Here is a 19,374-nt window from a genome sequence, read left to right as displayed (position 1 = left end):
GAAAGTTTGTTTTTTTTTTTTTTTTATTTATGATGAAGAAGAAAGAGATTTTCCCGGGAAAGAAGAACATGGTGGCATCTCTCTTTACCATTAAATTTAACATGGCCGCTTAAATATTATAAACAAAAACTATTATTATTCATCTGTTCTTAGATCTAAGTCTAACTATAATTTTGTTTGTTATTTCTTGCCCAATTCATTGGGAAAATAGACAAAACATAAGTTTCCCTAGAAAGATAATGGAGAAAGAATTTGAAAAGAATAAAACAATGTGAGAGAGAGAGAGAGAGAATAGTGAAGTTGCTGAGAAAGTTCGTATTAACCTGATGGATGATGATGAACGTGTGTACGACAATAAGGTCACTTGTGTTGCACGACATAACCAATCATTGTTTCCATTTTTATATATTTAACATTCCATTATCTCTACTTAGTACCTTTGTAATTAAAATATTTAACTACCTATAGTCAACATATAAGTTTTCTGTCTGAATAAATAATCAAACACAGATGCGAGACTGAAGCAAAGGCTTTTTTCAGCTTCTAAATAAGTGAAGAGTAATCTTAAAGTTTATAAAAGATTCAAAATGTGTTGACAAAGACTGAGAGATTACAACCGAGATTATGGACCCATTGAAACCCTAAACCTAACTCAGATTCGATTCCGTCATAATGGAAATGATAACAAATGTTTTTTTTTAGATCTTTTCTTACTTGCAATGGTTACCCGGTTCTCACTGTGAGTTGCTCATGTCACCAGCTACTCCGATCATTTGATCAGCCTCAAGGTTTGGATCCTGCAACCAAGTGATTTTGAAACAAAAAAAAGATATGAATGGTATGTCCTTCAGAGCAAATCAAACTCCAGCTCTATGGATTACTGAGGTCGCTCACCTCATTCTTATTCACAGGCAGATTCTGGGGTGTTTGAGGAGGAGGGACTTTGGATAAGTCTCTAAGAGTCCCCTGATATTATTATGTCAAAAGGGAATGTTATTGTTAGATTTACAGTCGGATAGATAGGCCAGATCAATGACCCAAAAAGTGATAGATTACGAGGTTATCAATTTGAGTAAAGATACTATTGGCTAACCTTGTTTGCCCACATTAGTCCACATGCATTACAAAGTGTTCTTGGCCCTTCAGGTCCACGTCGCATCATTGGCGTTGACTTCTCACTTGTTCCACAGTGCCGACATCTTAATATGTTCACAGCCATTTAAAGAAGAATAAGAACAGAGATAAATAAAGCTTTGTCAACTTAGGTATATGCCAAGCTCATCAATAATGACTTGCAACAACATAGTCAGCTCAATCCTTTCTACCCTCTGACAACTAGTGATGTCATGATGACAGGGTATACGTTTCAGAATTGAAGTATATATAGACAAAATTTATGGAAGTGAATGTCCTAAAATGGTTACCAAATAAATTATTTCCATGTTCTAGAGTTGATTGAGGTTTTATAACGAGTTGGCTAAGGTTAATATAACTTCTGTAAGTAATTTAAATCATATTTCAACTTACAAAATCTCTGGCTTCTGAGCCTCACTCCCTTCTACGGCCCAGCTCTGGCTTGACCCCCAATCCGATCCAGTGGATGCAGAATCATCATTGCTTGACTTAGCCGATGTGAATTGACCTTTCTTACGCTGCATTCTGCACGAGACAAAGAAACCTTAAGTACAAAACAGACCTATCTCAAAACCTTACAGACAAAAACCCTAGTAGTTGACATAAACGTACCTCAAGGCTACCTCTTTCCTGACTGTGTAGCGAATTGTCTTATCAAAATTCCTCCCTTTTCGTTTCTCCCTAAATCTGATCAAAGATGCTAACCGCTGTGGGACAGTAAGCCTTTGAGGAGTACCAGATAGACCCTGGTTCATTTATTAGTCAGCCACAAACTCGAGGAATAAACTAAACTCCCATATATGGCATTGAATCTTTTATTACCAGTACCCTATTGTTCTGATGAGGTGATCCGAGGGATGTTGGGAGTGTCTGTGGTACTTCACGTCCACCAAGTAGTAGAAGCACAGCTTGAACCTGCATTAAAATAATGAGAAACACTTCAATACGCGGAAAAAAAACAACCAGCTGGATAAGTTGTCCATATGTATCCATAACTAAACCATCAAAGAACCAAAATTACTACAAAATCGAAGTTACCTTCTCAGGCGAGACATGGTCAAAAACATAAACTTGTCCCTGGAAGGACAACGTCAATTGATCTCCATTTTCAATACCACGGTCTACAACTTCACCGCGATTATCAGCTAAGTTTCCAGGGTGAGAAGGAATGTCTGTCTCCACTCCTTCATCCATCCCACCATCAGTATGGTCATCCATCATACCGTCTCCATTATCGATATGGTGCAAGCCCTGATGTTCATACTGCATATGCAATGGATCCTGAGGTACGCCAATGTGCATTCCACCATTGTTTCCATGAAGTCCATTCATGGTCTTTATTCGTCAATCTGTTACCGATAACATTCAAAGGAACATAATCAATAACATTCAAAGGAACTTAATATCAATTAAGACTGGAATATTACTAAAAACGAAAAGCTAGATTGTCAAAACAGTTTAGGTTAAAGAATTAAAGAAACTCAAAAATGGTCCATGTACTTTTCACATAATTTGAGTCTGCAAAATACAAAGAAAAGAAAAAAACAAAACTATCTCCACCTAAGGGAAAGGAACCTTTTCCAAGTAAACGGATAGTCACAATTCTTTCCCTACTGTAACAAATGTTTAGCTCTTACGATATGAAGTATGATTCTAAGTTCCCAGAAGTTGGAGTGGTCTTTTAAGCTCTTTAGACAGAATAAATCAGCACTGAAAGTACAAAGGAAGTTTCTTTCATAACAAGAGTAGATGAAAATAATATAATCTCGAGTAACAACAACTAACAACAGTCAAAACACCTTAAACGCTAACAACATTTATCCAAATCCAGCAACGAAAAACCATTGTAGCATCATCGCATTAGCAACACAGAACCTACATGGCATCAATCAGATCGAATTGCAAAAAGAAAAGTCTCCTTATTTCACGCTCTTCCAAGTCTCAAACTTTAAGCAAAAGAACAAATTAGAGAGAAAAATTCCAAAACCCCAATATATAACTAGTTCCAGCTAAAAACCCAACAATTCAAACTAGAGTCCACTTCCTATATCATACATACAAAGATTTCTCACTTCCACAGGGGAATATAAAACAAAAAAAAAAAAAAAACTGAAATTGAGGTCAAAATGAGTACCTTTTGTTCAGAGCAATCCAAGGGAGAAGGATGAAGAACCTTTTCAAAGCTAATTCACCCAAAACAACGAAAGATAGAAGAGGATTTGATTGTAAAAAGAGCGAAAAGGTTTAGGGAAAAAACCAAAAGGGGTAAACGGAGACGAGAGCGAAAAAAAAAAATATATAGGAAGCTCCTTTGATTGATTTTGATTTTTGATTTTTTTTTTGGGTCTGATGATTGTAGCGAAATGTAATATTTTTCCATTTTTCTATAAGACGCCGCCGTTTTAATCAAAAACCGTAAACGGCGTCGTTTTGTCGAAGCATTATTTTGGACCCTTCGACACATTATGATTGATTACGCGGAACCAAGGTCAACTAGATTCTTTATAATCGACTCTTTCTTAACCTAAACCCTTTCTTGTATATGACCTGATCATTCTCTTCTCCTTGCAGGTAATGATGGAGTTCTACCGCTAGGTTTTGGTTACTCATCTTATTTGGATTTATATTTCATCATTTTGTATCTATACATGTTGCTTTCCTCACAGCTTTTTAACTATAATAATTTTTTGTACATTATATTTTTGGGGATGAAGAATCTGTTCCTGCAGCTAATAATGGCCGTGATGACCGAGGCAACGAGACAGGTAGATGAATTGTTGTTTTGGTTTGCTTTCCTCGCAGCTTCTTACTTTGTTTTCGTTTATGGGTCTAGATTTTTACATGGTTTGTTTCTTTGCAGAGTATTTTCTCTCAAAGGTTCAAGACTCAGTTTGGTTGAAAAATTCTTATATCCAAAAATATATAATCTTCGAGCGTAGGTAACTCATGTCAATAAAAGAAACTATGAATTAATTGATGATCAAGACAAATATAGGCTCAATTTGTAAGAATGTACGCCACAAGTCGTCGAGAACAAAGCCTAGAATCATTCCAGAACAAATATATATATATATATATATATATATATATATTTAAATTAGAAAGACCTATATATATACATCTTGAAAATCATAATACTTGATGTAAAAACAGTTTTTTTTGTTTGAATTAATTTTACATTCAATTCAAAAAAGAAAATCATAATACTAAATTATTGTGACAGTTTCAAGTCGTTAGCTCTTGTTCCGTCTGATTCCTCCAAAAACTAATTTTGATGAACTGTCGATGGAAAAAGACATCATAACTAGGCAGAATATGTCAATCATGGAGAATAGTTAATGCATAGACTAACGTGTGACAATCACAAGGCCATGAACTGACTTGGTGCTTCCCGTTTACCTCCTCCATCTTAAAGAACTAGATACTATCTTGGATTTGAACTAAACTTGGAACATAGATGAGAAGACGTGGATTATGAGATAATCCGTGTGTAGGTTTTGCACCATGATGATACAATTGATCGATTAATTTACCATGTTCCACAATGTGTATGATATTCTTGGAGAACCGGTTGGGACTATGACAAAAAACTACAACAGTCTTCTCCTTCACCTGGTAGGGGAAGAAACTCACCCCTTCATTAAAATGACAACGATAGCGTGGACCAACGCCCTGGATTAATATTGGGAACTTGTTCCATGACAATTCTCCGTTGTTCTCACTCTTCGTTGCTATCCATAAGTCAACGTTTGTTCCGGTCGGATATGTATCATCAGTAGATAACATACAAAGTTGTTGTCCTTGTCCAGTCACTGATAAAGCCAAATGACCATCACACTCTGGGAGAGACTCATTTCTGAATCTCTCTGTTGAGAAATCAAAACTTACTAAGGAATATTGTTCATATCCATCAAACCAGTAAGTTATTCCGTTTACAGACATGCCACTGTTAATATTTGGATCCAAAAATTCTGTGGTCACACCAAGACCCCTCCAAGAATTAGAGGTACAGTCATAGATTTCATACTCGTGACGTATCTGGCTAGGATTGACAATATCCTCCCACGAGATTTTGGTAAAGTAACGTTCTTCGCGCGGATCGATAAGACAGTCCTGCCTCAATATTTTGTACTTGTTGCAAGAGGTTTTACCGAGAGCATAGCGGTCATTTTTCTTGTAGGAATACCTTGGTAATTGAATCCACATGGTTTCACCTGAACATGGATTCCAAACCACCAGTCTATAGCCCTTGGTTTTGCATAGTAATAAGCCATCACAGTGAAAGACGTTGCGTATATCGACTTCTTCCGAAGAATTATTAGAAAGAGGATCTTTTAGGCTTAAATGACATGTTACATTAACAGATGGAGTAACGTTAATCTGATTTCTTAGGAGATTGATGAGTTCCACTGAATAAACCCTATGATTAATCAACACGAGAGCCATAGAGCGCTTTGGAGTATTGGCGAAGTGCTTCTTAGCAAGTACCCTCCCATATTTGATCAGAGCGTTCCATTCTTTGGATGTTGATCGTAACCTTGCCAAAGATACAGCTGGAACTCTAGAGAGTATCTCCACTACCAAATCCTCAGGAAGGTTGCTGAACGACGTCATCTCTCTCACACACGACTGCTGTGATTAAACCAAGTTCTAAAGAACAGCCACAAATGGAGAGGTAAAATCAAGATAGATGGTCTTTTTTTCTTCTTTGGTTTGTTATGACTTATTGACTTACTCTATAAATATATATACAGTACGTGTAAATTGTTTTTCTTTTAACTTTCACTCTAATAAATATGGGAAGATTTCGTCTTTTTGGTCCACTTTAATTTTTCTACTTCTTTTTCTTTATTTACTTTATATAAATATTTTGTAAATGTAAATCATATTAAATTAAATTTTCTCTACAATTAATTATTTATCATTAATATTTTTGGTTATCTATATATATAAAGTTAGCTTTTTCTCTCTTCTCATGATGCCACCTAAGCATCCACCTAAGCCACATTTTTGTTTAAACATTAAAATAAATTTAAAACATTCATTTAGTGCATATTTATGTTACTTATTTAATTAATAGAAAATTTATATACATAAAAATAAATTATGTAAAAAAAATGAAATGTTAAAATAAGAAAAACAATACTTAAATTTTTTTTATTAGTGGTAATAATATAATTCAATTTTCATTTTAAATTGATCATAATTTAATATTTTAAATATGTTACTGAGTTTTAGAATGAAAGTAAAATTTAAATTTATGGTAGACTAAAACAGCATTTATGTAATTGTATATAAAAAATTATAAAGAGGAAAAATAATATGAAAGTGAAATATTAGTTTATAACATGATCAAAAAGAAAAAAATGATATTTCATAAATTGAATCAAATGCTTTTAATCCAAATTTGAGTATTGAAAGATAATAATTAAAGAGAATATACTTATAACATTTTTTTGAAAATAAATTAAAAAAATAATAAAATATCACAATATGAATAAAAAAATCAACAAAACAAAATTATAAACCTTCCGCGCGTAGCGCGGGTCAACTGCTAGTATTTTTGTAAGATTGAGTACAACTATTTACATTGAATTTTAATTGGATATGCATTTAATGTTACATAAAAATATAACCAAAGTCCAAAGAAATAAAAATTAAATGTGGAAGAAAAGAAAGCTATAATAAGAATAAATTTTAGCAAAATATTACTATATTTACGAACTAAGTAAAGAAAAGAAATATAATCCGTGTGGGCAAAAAAAAAAGAGAAAATTGTGGGGAATGCCATGAACAGTACCAAATCTTCTTTAAAATGCCATTTTTCATAACTCCTTTCAAAATATGCCATAGATCCAATGTAAAAGACCATGTTACCCTTCTCATTTTCTTTTTCTTCTTCCAACAACAAATAGTTCTAATAGAACAGATTCGATAGACGAACTCCGGCGGACAAATCCGGCAGACAAATCCAGTGGACAAACTCCGGCGAGGCATAGCCACTTCCGGTGATAAAACAAGTGATGCGTTTATGGTGGACAAGATTCATTTCTCTATAGATGGACAACATTCGACGAACCAATTTTGGTGGACTAGACTCGAAATAGTTATGTCGGATCAGATCTAGTGGACCAGATTTTGTGGACAAGATCTAGTGGACCAGATCTTGTGGACAAGATTTCTTTTTTATTTTGATTTGTTTTTTCCAAAACATTTGCATGAGGCAAAATCGTACATACTAAATTCTTTGTGGCAGGATTTGAAATGAGCTTTGAAAAATGGCACTTAGAGAAGATTGAGTTTCAAAACTGGCATAGATGACAAAATTCCCAAAAAAAAAATACAAGATCGTCCCATATTTAATTAGAGTGTAAAAAATAGAAGATCTACTTGGTTCCTATTCTATCTCTATAGTCTTTCTTATACATATGATCTTAGCTTCTCTTTGTCTCTCTGTCTTTCACTTGCTTGTTTTCTCCATTTGTGGCTTTCTTTGAAAGTTGGTTTAATCACAGTCGTGTGTGTGAGAGAGATGAGTGAGATGACGTTCAACGACCTTCCGGAAGATTTGGTAGTGGAGATACTCTCTAGGGTTCCTGCTGTATCTTTGGCAAGGTTACGATCAACATCCAAATACTGGAACGCTTTGATTAAAGATGGGAGAGTACTTGCTAAGAAGCACTTTGCTTATGCTCCAAGGCAACCTAGGGCTCTCGTGTTGATTGATAACAGGGTTTATTCAGTGAAACTTAATCTCCAAGAAATCCAGAATAACCTTGCTCCATGGCAGACCTATTCACAAGTTAGGGAGGTCAGCTGACCTGGTGACTTTTTTAAATTTTCCTTGTTATTACTAAGAACAAACACATTTACCAAAAAAATTTGTTGTATCTTTACTTATACTTGACCTGGTTCAATATCCATCCTAGGTCCGCTATTGGCTCCATCTGTTAAAGTAACATGCCACTTTAGTCTAAAAGATCCTCTTTCTAATCAATCTTCTAAAGAAGTTGATATACGCGACGTCTTTCACTGTGACGGCTTATTACTATGCAAAACCAAGGACTATAGACTAGTGGTTTGGAATCCATGTTCAGGTGAAACCATATGGATTCAATTACCTAGGTGTTCCTACAAGGAAGAGGACTGCTATGCTCTCGGTAAATCCTCTTGCAACAAGTACAAAATCTTGAGGCAGGATCATCTTATCGATCCTAGCCAAGAACGTTACGTTACCAAAATAACGTGGGAGGATATTATTAATTCTAGACAAGATCGTTACGAGCACGAAATCTATGACTTTACCTCTAATTCATGGAGGGGTCTTGGAGTGACCACCGACTTGTTCATTCCTGAAGAGATTTACAGAGGCACATCTGTAAATGGAATTACTTACTGGTGTGATATAAATAAAGAATCATTAGTAAGTTTTGATTTCTCAACAGAGAGATTTAGAAGTGAGCCTATCCCAGAGGGTGAGAGTCCTTTGGCTTTATCAGTGACTGAACAAGGGCAACAACTTTGTATGTTATCTACTCATTCCACATGTGTAATGGAAACCAATGTTAACTTATGGATAGCAACAAAGAGTGTGAACACTGGAGCAATGTCATGGATAAAGTTCCCAATATTTCAGGGAACCGGTCTACGCTATCGTCATCATTTTAGGGAATGGGTGAGTTTCTTCGCCCACCAGAAGAATGAGAAGTATGTTGTAGTTTCGTGTCATAGAACCAACCGGCACTCCCAGAACATCATACACATTGTGGTAGATGGTAAATTCATAGAAATGGGTCATCATGGTGCATAACCTACACACGAATATTCTCCTACCCCACATCTCCTCGTCTATGTTCCAAGTTTGGTTCAACCCCAAAGTGGTATCTAGGCAAAAGGGAGCACCAATTCAGCTAGTGCACGGACTTGTATTTGTCACACTACTTTCTATGCAATATATATCTAATCCAACTCTTGATATATTTATAAGATACTATGCATTGCTAGTTAATTTATTACTTGTTTTCGATTTTGAAATTAAGTTGAATGATGCCGGTTAATTATAACATTTTAAAATAATACTCATGAAGTCTTGAATTATATATGCATCTTGTCTTGATCATCAAAATTCTTTTGATATCTTATTTCTTAGCACCACGTCACTTTGGTTTTGACGAGGTTACTTGGAGCATCCTTATTGCAAGGATCTTAAGATTTGTGTATAAATCCCATATTACAACTCTATAACCATATCAAACAAAAGGACACGACGCTCGACCTGAAACAAAAGTTAGGGTGACACACTCGACGTTCCTTCAAGTCTTTAGGATCATATCATTCATAGACAACCAAGTGGTATCACTGGTCATGGGTGTTCACATAAAAGAAAAACCACAAGCACTTTGATGATTATTTATATGCTCGCTAAAACAAAAGAAAACCAATAAACAAAACTCCTAGGATAAATAAAAATAAGTGTGTCAAAGATAAATTACTAGCTCTGATACTTTACTTTTGCCTCCTCCAAGAACTAGATACTTCATTGGATCTGAACCAAACTTGGAACATAATTAAAGAAAATTGGGAATTCAGATTCTTCACAAAGATGATACCATTGTATTCGTATGTATGTATTCTCTCTCACACTGCGTAAGAATATGTCCTTGGAGACCCCGCAACCCACTAAAATTTTGATCTTATGGTCGGCCAAGAAACTCATCCTCCCAGAAAGCTTGGAATTAGTTTTGGCTGTTAGGACTTTGCTCCATGATATGACTCCGTTACTCTCAATCTTCGCTGTTACCCATACATGTAAATCTAATGGATTCTCGTCTGGATGAGTTAGTAGACAAAGTTGGTCCTCTCTAACCAGTGATAAATCCCTAGCACAATGCGGAAGAGGCTGAGGAAGAGGCAGAGTTTGGAATCTCTCGGTTGAAAAATCAAACCTTAGTAACTCAAAATCTTTTCCATCAAGAGTTTCATGGAGCCAGTAAGTATTTCCCTTGACAGACACGCCCCAACTCTCTGGTAGCTAGGATCGAGTCGGTAGGCACACCAGCGACCCGCCATAAATTAGAAGCAAAGTCATAGATTTCGTAGTAATCACCATCCTGTGGTCATGCTCAAAATTTTGAAACAAGAGGATTTGTTGTCATCGTAACCGAGAGCAAATAAAAAAAAATCCTCGAAAGAAGTTGTGGGTTGGATCCACCTGGTTTCCCTTGAAACCGGATTCCAAACCACCAGACTATTATGGCTCTTGACACTGCGACGGTATGTATATCAACTTGTTGTTCTGAAAGAGGATCCTTGAGGCTGAATTGACCTGTGACCTTTGCAGATGGAGCAACGTTGTTGTTATTGCGAACTCCATGGAGATCAATGCTCACTGAATAAAGCCTAGAATTAAGCAACATGAGAAACAGATGAAGCTGCCTTGGAGCATTAGCAGAGTGCTTCTTAACAAAACTCCCTTCTTTGAAGAGAGCGTTCCATCTTTTGGATGTCGATGGTAGTCGTGCGAGAGAAGCCGCCGGAACCCTAGAGAGTATCTCCACTACCAAATCCTCCGGAAGATCTAGTATGTTTCTCTTCTTCTTCTTCTTCACCATCTCTCTAAAGCGACGGTGACATGTATTAGAAATATATTTTAGAGTTGAATGAGTTATATATAAAAACGAGCGAGCAAGAAAGCGGCGGGTTTATATTTTAGAGGTGAATATTTTTTGGTAACTTCAGTAAAAAAGTTTATAGTATGTATGTAGTGGTGAATATATATTAGATATCGAATTCTGAATAATATAGTTTCTTCCCTAGTTGCACGACGATGATGATCCCACTTGTGTTGTACGTACATTTGTCTTTGACTTTCACAACGTGTTATTAAGATCTTGTAGGGGACCTCCGTGTGTTTATGTATCTCGTGTTCGAATCTCACTGTTACGAATGAGAGAGATTGATTTGGTATTTTCCTTTTCTAAATGGCGTGTGAGAAAAATCAGAAAAATGATCCTCCGAGAGTCAAGTCAAGTCACCCAATTTTTGTGTGTTTTTTTCTCTCATTGACTCATTGTTTAAGGAAAACCAAAAAACCCAAAAGCAAGTCAGAACCACCAATAAAAACAAACCGAACCCAAAACCGAAACCAGCTGATTCAAACCGGATCATTCCCTCTCTTTACTCTCATCCGATCTCTTTTTCTCCTTGTTGTTTAATTCATGGTTTCAATTTCTTTCTTCTACTTCATTTTTTTTCGAATTTTTGTCAGCTCCGAGATCTGATCTGTTCTTCGGTGTTTGTGAATTGAGGAATTGATAGATGGCGAGGAATAAACTTGTAAGTGGTGGTGGTAGTCATGGGATATGGAAATATTTCAACCCAGCATTTTATCTCCGACGACCAAGACGTCTTGCTTTGCTTATCATCCTCTTCGTCTCTGTTTCCATGGTTGTTTGGGATCGTCAGTCTCTTTCCCGCGACTACCAGGTTCTTTCCTTTCTTCTTCTTAATAATCTCAATAGCCTCTCTCAATCTGAATTTTGGGTGTTAAGAGATAGCTCAAGCACCATCATATCTCTCAATTGAGTTTCATAAAGTTTCCTTTTTTTGATTTTTTTTTTCTTCAACTTATGTGTGTGATTTTATAATCTCTGCTGACTTTGCAGGTTGAAGTTTCCAAATTAAATGAAGAAGTTGTGCGGTTGCAGCAGATGGTAAAGCTTATTTCTTCTCCTTTGATTATTCCCAATTTTTCCTCCTTTTTTCGCTTTTTCTTAATACACAGTGCCCAATATTAATGTGGCATTTATGTTTCTTGGGGTATATATTTGGTTTTGCAAGACTTTGGTTGACTAATGATTTCAAATTTTGCTGTGTGTTTTTCTGCTAGTTGGAAGAGATGAAAAGCGTCACTGAGGATATGTCTGTGAAGAGTTTGAACGATGTCCAGGAAGATCCAGTTGATGCCCAGCGAATGCAGAGAGTTAAAGAAGCAATGATTCATGCTTGGAGTTCTTATGAAACGTATGCTTGGGGACAAGATGAGCTTCAGGTACAGTTTTAATTTTTACATAGTGACAGTGGTGGTTTCTACAAATTTTAATTGATCTTCCAATTTGGTGCCTACTTTTGAATTTGTATGTTTAGCTACAATGTTATCAGCTTATGTTAACTTCCACCATTTCTCAGAGAAGTATTGTCATGTTTAACTAGTTAAAATGAGAAATATATTTCTGTGAAGCTATTTTGTTTCCTTTTTTGTCTGCATTATATCAGCCCCAGACAAAAGATGGCGTTGACAGCTTTGGTGGTTTGGGAGCAACTATGATAGATGCGTTAGACACACTCTATATAATGGGTCTAGATGAGCAGTTTCAAAAAGCCAGAGAGTGAGTAGATTTCTTCCATCCTAGACAATGTTTAAGGAATTCTTCTCCGCATGATTGTTATAAACAGGCTTGTCTAATCTTACTGAGAACAAGATTTGACATGCTATTGAAATCCAGAGCACTTAAATTCAGAAACCTCTATTATAAAACTAAAAAGTGGAAAAAATATAATTGAAAATGCTATTGAATCTGTGTGCAATGTTCAATTTTGACTGTAACAGGTAGCCTGTTTTAAGACAATGTAGAAACTGTTAAATTATCCGGGCTATAACTGCAATTTTGTCGGTACATCTTTCCCAGCCTTCATTTGCTTATTGTCTTTCATTTGCAGTTGGGTGGCAAGCTCATTAGATTTCGACAAGGATTATGCCGCCAGTATGTTTGAGACAACCATAAGGTTGCATTTAACAGGTTTACCTTGTTTTTTTCTTACTTGTACTAAGAAGAGGCATCTTGTTTAGGTTATTTGTTGTGTGGTGTTAACAGAATATGTGGAATGGAAGTATAGTATCTGCGCTTATAGCTTTTCTTTTTATTGGCTTTCAGAGTGGTAGGAGGGCTTCTCAGTGCTTATGATCTTTCTGGGGATAAAATTTTCCTCGAAAAGGCTACTGATATTGCAGACAGATTATTGCCTGCATGGGACACTAAGTCGGGTATACCATATAATATTATCAACTTGAGACATGGAAATGCTCATAATCCTACATGGGCCGGGGTATGTCCTAGTCATTTAATGCCTAGTTTTCATATTCCTTTTAAAGCCTTAGGCTTTGGATGCTTACTCAATGAATATATATTTCCTCTTCTTGTCTTGCGCATGTTCGTATGCTTGGGAACTATGTAGAGATAGTGGCAACTAGGTTCGTCAATAGAAGATGACTTTGTTGTCTGTCGTTTGTTTTTCTCTGGTTGACTAGGATCTCTAACATGTTTCTAAAGTAAATTGTAAGAGGCCAAGGAAACTTTAAGATTTTAGTTCCAATCACTTTCCTAGATGTTTCAGCACTCGCCAGGAACGAACTGTTCTGCTTTTCAAGTTATGTGACAATTAGCATTCTGTTTGTGTCTAGACTGTTTTAGAGTTTAGTGATAAATATCATGATAAAAGTTAAACTTCTTCATTAACTACTGTTGGTATTGATTCACCAGCAAGTTAATGTTTAATGTTTATAGATTGGGTACCATCTGATCTGTTTACGTATGTTCAATTACATGTGGTCTTTCGGTTTAGTTGATTGCTTACTTCTCTCTCGTACTAGGGAGACAGTATTCTTGCCGATTCTGGTACTGAACAGCTCGAGTTTATTGCTCTTTCCCAGAGGACGGGTGACCCAAAGTATCAGCAAAAGGTGCATGTCTCCATAACTTGTAGAGCTATATTTTCAGCGAATATTCTATATATTTGTAATATATCTTATTTAGGTATTTCAGTTGGCAATAGGTCAGGAATCAGGATACATATTGTCTGAAATAAATTGCAACTCAATGGCTGACCTGTTTGTAACTCGTGTCTCAGGTAGAAAAGGTTATTTCAGTACTAAATAAGGATTTCCCTGATGATGGTCTACTTCCGATCTATATAAATCCCGATACAGCTAAACCATCATACTCTACCACGACATTTGGTGCCATGGGAGACAGGTTTTTAACTTGATTATGCTCTTCTGTCCTCTTCTGGGTTTGTTTTCATTCATCATATGATGGCAATAATTTTCTTGCAGCTTTTACGAATATTTGCTCAAAGTTTGGGTGTTTGGGAACAAAACTTCAGCAGTGAAACACTATAGGTAAGTTTTAACTCTAGTCTATTGAGTATATATGTATGTATTTCTTATAAATCAAATGGTAAACATAACACTGGAACATTTAAAAGCTGATCAAATTAACTCAGCTAATGTCACCCAGCTGCTGTCACATTTCTCTGTCTGCTTGATATCTATGTGTTTCAATTCTTTGCTGGTCTTGTAGTTTCTATATATTTTAGCCAAAATATAATAATTAGTACTGTTTTGGCTTGAAATATTTGCATCAGAGATATGTGGGAGAAATCAATGAATGGTCTGCTAAGCTTGGTTAAGAAATCATCACCTTCGTCGTTTACATATATCTGTGAGAAGAGTGGAAATTCTTTGATCGATAAGGTAAGCTCGTCTGTTCTTTGTTTTTATTGTGATATGTCAAAATTTCGCTGCCTGGCATTTTCAATCTAAAGTTCGTTCTCATCGATATTCAGATGGACGAATTAGCATGCTTTGCTCCCGGAATGTTGGCTTTAGGAGCATCTGGGTATAGTGATCCTGCTGAGGGAAAGAAGTTTCTCACACTCGCGGAAGAGGTAAACTTCAGAAATTCCCGAACTTTCTGCTTTTAAGCCGTTCAACTGATTTAGGCTGTCGGAGCTATAGCCTTGATTGATATTTTCTCACGTATCTGCAGCTTGCATGGACATGCTATAATTTTTACCAATCGACACCAACAAAACTGGCTGGGGAGAATTATTTCTTCAACTCTGGGAATGTATGTTGTCTGCTTGTATTTTCCTACAAAGATTGTTTATTCTATGTGTAAATTGTTGTTTAGTCTACAATCCACAAACATGTTGATTCAGGACATGAATGTTGGAACGTCGTGGAACATCTTGAGACCAGAAACTGTTGAATCACTGTTTTACCTCTGGCGGTTAACTGGCAACAAGACATATCAAGAGTGGGGATGGAATATATTTGAAGCGTTTGAGAAGAACTCGCGTATAGAGTCTGGATATGTCGGTTTGAAAGATGTAAGCTTTCCTTAAACTCCTAATTAAATCCTGAATTGTTAAAACCTTGATGAATTGAATTATACCATTCCATCACCCCGCACCATTTATTTGTTAGCCGTGATGAAGTGGAATCCGATGGTAGATTCTTATATCCTTTCAACCATTTCCAGGTTAACACAGGCGTTAAGGACAACAAGATGCAAAGTTTCTTCCTTGCTGAGACGCTCAAGTATCTCTACCTCCTCTTCTCACCCACAACAGTCATTTCCTTGGACGAATGGGTATTCAACACAGAAGCTCATCCACTTAAGATTAATTCCCGTAAATATCCGGTAAATCGCAATCAATCCAACAGCGTGCTGCAAAGAAAACCGGCATTTAGAATACGCCAGAGGCACTATGGTCGGATAACAAAGAAGTAAAACTCCCTGGAGAGGGTCACACCGTCACAGTGTGAGATCATCATTTGTGATTCGTAGGAGGGAGGCTCCATGGATATATATCATAACTGAGTAACGGGATTTTAGCTTGGCTATTCAAAGACCTATTTATTTAAGGAACAATTTTTGAAAAGATTTCAAAGATATAGACACTTTTGTTGTAATATTTGGAACCAGAACCCAAACAGAAAGGTTTACCAATTACCACAGTTTACGCCTTGTGTTGTTGTTTTTGTATCATTAGATTATTATAAATCAAGAGCATTATTTTATGCTTTGTATTCTTGTGTTTATTGACTATTCCAGTAATGGAAGCAACCAAGAAAAGAAGAAGCAATTGCCATGAATGAGAGACCAAGTCTGTGAAAAGACTTAAGTGTTGACTAAATACTCCACGTCACACCAAAAAAAAGGAAGAAGAGTGACATGGCTGCTACCATAGTTGGTTTCAAAAATGACCACAGATTCTCTCACCAGCCTCAAGCAAACCTCACGACACGTTGTTTCTCCAACTCTACCAACACCATTCATTTCATTTCCCAATTTGCTAAAATAAAATTTAAACAAAAAAATCAGGCTCGTGTAATAATATTCTTTGAGGTGTGAACAAGGTGGTGAAGAGACCACTCTCATCAACCATGAACCATAAAACTCCACCGCTCTTCTCTCTCCCTCAATCATTTACATTTCTCTTCCTTAAATCTCTCTCTTCCCCCATCTTCATCATTCCCCAATCCTTCTCCACTTGTCTCTCTCATTTCTCTACCTGTGATCTGAGTCTTTGACAAGATGGTTAGCTTCTGCGAGCTCTGTAATGCCGAAGCTGATCTCCACTGCGCCGCCGACTCTGCTTTCCTCTGCCGTTCTTGCGACGCCAAGTTCCACGCCTCGAATTTCCTCTTCGCCCGCCATTTCCGACGCGTCATCTGCCCAAGCTGCAAATCCCTCACTCGAGACTTCGTCTCTGGCCCTCTCCTCCCTTGGCCTCCACGAACATCCTGCTGTTCTGATTCGTCCTCTTCTTCTTCTTCTTGCTGCTCTTCCCTCTCAAGCTCCGAGCTATCTTCGACGACGCGTGGCGTAAACAGAGCAGAGCGAGGAGGGGAACAGAGCATAGCGAAGGCTAATAAGAAGGCCGTTGCTGCGGTTACGGTCGCGGATGGCGTTTTTGTGAAGTGGTGCGATAAATTAGGACTAAACAGGGATTTGACAAACGCCGTCGTTTCGTATGCGTCTCTCGCTTTGGCTGTGGAGATGAGGCCGAGACCGAGAGCGACGAACAGAGTGGTCTTAGCGTCGGCGTTTTGGTTCGGCGTCAAGAACACGATGACGTGGCAGAGTTTGAAGAAAGTGGAAGATGTGACCGGGGTTGCAGCTGGGATGATTCGAGCGGTTGAAAGCAAAATGGCGCGTGCGATGACGCTGCAGCTTAGACGGTGGCGCGTGGATTCTGAGGAAGGATGGGCTGAAAACGACAACGTTTGAACAAAATTACAGCACTTTGCAAATTAGGACATTTATTTTAGTGGTTTAGTGATTAGTTTGAAGTTTGTGTCATAATTGACTTGTTGATTTCTCTTTTTTTCAACGTGTAAAATGGTCTTAAAGTGATGAACTAAAACGTTTAAAATCAATTTGTACTTTCTTTAAATCCCTTACAAAGAACGATTATTTTTATACTACTCAAACGATTCAAATTTCGTTATCTAACGTTTTTTAAAAACAAAAGAAAATTAATATTTATGTTATTATCACACAAATTTTATAAATTAAAAAGAAACTATTTTGTTCTTGTTTCAAATAAGATTCATTATTATCAACAACAAAGGATTAAGAGTAATTCCTAAGGTAATTAATTTCTCTAATCTTTATCTTTTACACAAAAAGAAAATAAAAAAGAAAAAGAAAAACCCTTTATATCGAGGTGGTGCGTTTACAAACCCTACTCTGGAAAAGTCCTAAATTCCTAAACTGTCCTTTCAACAAAGTCGACTGAAGAAGCATCTGAGGCATAGTGAAAAGATCGGACTCTTCAAGCTACAATCTTATTCTCCTCTGTATTGAATCTCACCATGGAAGCTCTCTTTACTTCAACACACATCCCCAATTTACAGACGAGGCCTCTCCTCAAATCTTCGCTGCCCACTTCTTCCCAGTCTTCTTCGTGCTGGTTGTGTAGTTCGCTTCCCAAAAGGCAATTCTCGAAGCTGAGAATCAGTAATGGATCAAGTCACGGGCTTCGTGTACAAGCTCTCTTACGTAACGAGACACCAAGTGAAGGCGAAGACAATATGGCTGAGAGTAGTGGGTTTGATTTTTTCTCTGGGGGTGTTTTCTCTTTATCACAGGTACTCTTTTTTTCTCTCTTTGGCTTTGTGATGACCACAAAAGATTATAACTTTTGTTGTGGGTATGCAATAATTCAGCAAAAGGTTACAATTTTGTCTACAAGACTTTGGTTTTAATGCAGAGTATGTGTAGAATCGAATCTTTAGATTAGTGCAAGGATGATTTTGAAGTAGGTAGTTTATTGGATGGTTTGCTTTGGCATATAGATTTAATAGCTTTTAATGTTGTGTGAAGGGAAATCTCGGGAGTAATCTCATTGGTGAAAGTTGTGTAATCGATGTGGAGGGGAGACCACAACTATCTCTTGACGATTTAGTCACGAGTAACCGAAAGGGAGAGGTTCTTGGCACAATCAAAGACTCGCTGTCAAATTGTCTCTCTGAGACGAATCTTCTAGAGACTGTTCCTGGTCTGAAATCTAGAATCAGGGGAAAGGTTGGCATTGTTTACTTTTTGTTTCATACCTGTATGAAAAGACCAAGCTTGTGCTAAACCTACATAATTGTTGATTTTAGAATTGAGAACTGATCAAGGTTGTAAAATTGATGTTGCAGGTCAGAGATATTTATGATGCTGGTGATTATCTGGTTCTTATTACAACTGATCGGTTGAGTGCATTCGACAGAAATCTTGCTTCAATTCCCTTCAAAGGCCAGGTTTGTTTTTCTTTATGTTTGTGCTCTATATTCAAGTTGGATAGCTTTACATCGTTGCCCACAATTTTTTTCTCGTTGGTCTGTAGATCAAACTGCAAGGAATAATAAGTTTGTGGTACTTTCAGGTTCTTAATGAGACAAGTTTGTGGTGGTTCAATAACACACAGCACATAACTCCAAATGCAATTGTTTCATCTCCTGATAGAAATGTTGTTATCGCAAAGAAATGCTCGGTTTTTCCCATAGAGTTTGTGGGTTAGTGTGTAATACCGAGTAACTTGTCAGACACTTCCCTATGCAGCCTCCATTTGCTTTAGTTCTAAGATGTTCTCTTATGTTTGTTTTTTGAAGTTAGAGGATATGTGACTGGAAGTACTGACACGTCATTATGGACGGTTTACAATAAAGGTGTTCGGAACTACTGTGGGAATGAGCTCTCAGATGGTACAGTTTCTTTTATTGCCATATATTAGTTGTCTTCTTCGTTAAATGCATCGTAGAATATCATTGATATGCTGATCACTAAATTATGCAGGATTAGTAAAAAACCAGAAGCTTCCAGCTAATATACTTACACCAACAACTAAGGCTGCGGATCATGATGTGCCCATCTCTCCAAATGAGGTCTAATAATCTGTTACAGT

At 36.9% G+C, this 19,374-nt stretch overlaps 6 protein-coding genes and 1 pseudogene across 7 annotated transcripts in view; 4 read left to right on the top strand and 3 right to left on the bottom strand.

Annotated features, from left to right (window-relative positions):
* Positions 1–519: 519 nt before the first annotated feature.
* On the bottom strand, positions 520–3,438 carry LOC17891924 (GATA transcription factor 24). 2 transcript variants are annotated; one of them, XM_006299860.2, is made up of 8 exons: positions 3,269–3,438; positions 2,173–2,483; positions 1,957–2,049; positions 1,747–1,880; positions 1,528–1,659; positions 1,094–1,199; positions 895–966; positions 520–797 (listed from the first exon to the last, which is right to left on the bottom strand). In XM_006299860.2, exons 2-8 carry the CDS (start codon positions 2,464–2,466, stop codon positions 735–737), a joined length of 894 nt encoding a protein of 297 aa, XP_006299922.1. In that variant the 5' UTR covers positions 2,467–2,483; positions 3,269–3,438; the 3' UTR covers positions 520–734. The 2 variants fall into 2 exon arrangements, with proteins under 2 accessions (XP_006299922.1, XP_023641826.1); XM_023786058.1 differs by having other exon boundaries at positions 1,963–2,049.
* Positions 3,439–4,250: 812 nt separating this feature from the next.
* LOC17891042 (putative F-box protein At3g21170) lies at positions 4,251–5,763 on the bottom strand. Its single transcript, XM_006299095.2, has one exon. The coding sequence runs from the start codon at positions 5,746–5,748 to the stop codon at positions 4,552–4,554; it is 1,197 nt and encodes a 398-aa protein (XP_006299157.1). The 5' UTR covers positions 5,749–5,763; the 3' UTR covers positions 4,251–4,551.
* Positions 5,764–7,627: 1,864 nt separating this feature from the next.
* Positions 7,628–8,944, top strand: LOC17891178 (putative F-box protein At3g21170). Its single transcript, XM_023786859.1, has 2 exons — positions 7,628–7,921; positions 8,084–8,944. The coding sequence occupies exons 1-2, from the start codon at positions 7,667–7,669 to the stop codon at positions 8,942–8,944; spliced, it is 1,116 nt and encodes a 371-aa protein (XP_023642627.1). The 5' UTR covers positions 7,628–7,666.
* A 726-nt stretch (positions 8,945–9,670) lies between these two features.
* Positions 9,671–10,745, bottom strand: LOC17891071 (annotated as a pseudogene).
* A 593-nt stretch (positions 10,746–11,338) lies between these two features.
* LOC17891129 (mannosyl-oligosaccharide 1,2-alpha-mannosidase MNS2) lies at positions 11,339–16,006 on the top strand. Its single transcript, XM_006297251.2, has 14 exons — positions 11,339–11,619; positions 11,799–11,846; positions 12,023–12,184; positions 12,409–12,521; positions 12,853–12,918; positions 13,068–13,239; positions 13,784–13,873; positions 14,041–14,165; positions 14,246–14,311; positions 14,557–14,665; positions 14,758–14,859; positions 14,961–15,041; positions 15,133–15,303; positions 15,456–16,006. Exons 1-14 carry the CDS (start codon positions 11,452–11,454, stop codon positions 15,705–15,707), a joined length of 1,725 nt encoding a protein of 574 aa, XP_006297313.1. The 5' UTR covers positions 11,339–11,451; the 3' UTR covers positions 15,708–16,006.
* A 283-nt stretch (positions 16,007–16,289) lies between these two features.
* LOC17892541 (B-box zinc finger protein 32) lies at positions 16,290–17,407 on the top strand. The gene has a single exon (XM_006299079.2). It carries the CDS (start codon positions 16,515–16,517, stop codon positions 17,208–17,210), a length of 696 nt encoding a protein of 231 aa, XP_006299141.1. The 5' UTR covers positions 16,290–16,514; the 3' UTR covers positions 17,211–17,407.
* A 266-nt stretch (positions 17,408–17,673) lies between these two features.
* LOC17890966 (phosphoribosylaminoimidazole-succinocarboxamide synthase, chloroplastic) overlaps positions 17,674–19,374 on the top strand; it is a 2,790-nt gene continuing 1,089 nt past the window's right edge. Inside the window, exons 1-6 of the mRNA XM_006300201.2 lie at positions 17,674–18,073; positions 18,309–18,509; positions 18,629–18,730; positions 18,856–18,985; positions 19,082–19,174; positions 19,266–19,354. Of these exons, the coding sequence (XP_006300263.2) occupies positions 17,798–18,073; positions 18,309–18,509; positions 18,629–18,730; positions 18,856–18,985; positions 19,082–19,174; positions 19,266–19,354 (891 nt within the window). The 5' untranslated portion in view covers positions 17,674–17,797. The remainder of the gene's footprint in view (positions 18,074–18,308; positions 18,510–18,628; positions 18,731–18,855; positions 18,986–19,081; positions 19,175–19,265; positions 19,355–19,374) is intronic.

This window comes from Capsella rubella, unplaced genomic scaffold (assembly GCF_000375325.1).
Source record: "Capsella rubella cultivar Monte Gargano unplaced genomic scaffold, Caprub1_0 scaffold_3, whole genome shotgun sequence".
Lineage (NCBI taxonomy): Eukaryota > Viridiplantae > Streptophyta > Magnoliopsida > Brassicales > Brassicaceae > Capsella > Capsella rubella.
The sequence above is the reverse complement of the archived record's forward strand: the minus strand, read 5'-3'. Positions and strand labels throughout refer to the sequence as shown.

Coding starts and splice junctions, on each gene's coding strand:
- LOC17891924 (XM_006299860.2), bottom strand. CDS start 2,466: ATGAATGGACTTCATGGAAACAATGGTGGAATGCACATTGGCGTACCT. Junction 2,050..2,172: donor ACCATGTCTCGCCTGAGAAG/GTAACTTCGATT, acceptor ATTTTAATGCAG/GTTCAAGCTGTGCTTCTACT. Junction 1,881..1,956: donor ATCAGAACAATAGGGTACTG/GTAATAAAAGAT, acceptor TAAATGAACCAG/GGTCTATCTGGTACTCCTCA.
- LOC17891042 (XM_006299095.2), bottom strand. CDS start 5,748: ATGACGTCGTTCAGCAACCTTCCTGAGGATTTGGTAGTGGAGATACTC.
- LOC17891178 (XM_023786859.1), top strand. CDS start 7,667: ATGAGTGAGATGACGTTCAACGACCTTCCGGAAGATTTGGTAGTGGAG. Junction 7,922..8,083: donor AGAATAACCTTGCTCCATGG/CAGACCTATTCA, acceptor TTGGCTCCATCT/GTTAAAGTAACATGCCACTT.
- LOC17891129 (XM_006297251.2), top strand. CDS start 11,452: ATGGCGAGGAATAAACTTGTAAGTGGTGGTGGTAGTCATGGGATATGG. Junction 12,522..12,852: donor CAGTTTCAAAAAGCCAGAGA/GTGAGTAGATTT, acceptor TTTCATTTGCAG/TTGGGTGGCAAGCTCATTAG. Junction 14,166..14,245: donor TTTGGTGCCATGGGAGACAG/GTTTTTAACTTG, acceptor ATTTTCTTGCAG/CTTTTACGAATATTTGCTCA.
- LOC17892541 (XM_006299079.2), top strand. CDS start 16,515: ATGGTTAGCTTCTGCGAGCTCTGTAATGCCGAAGCTGATCTCCACTGC.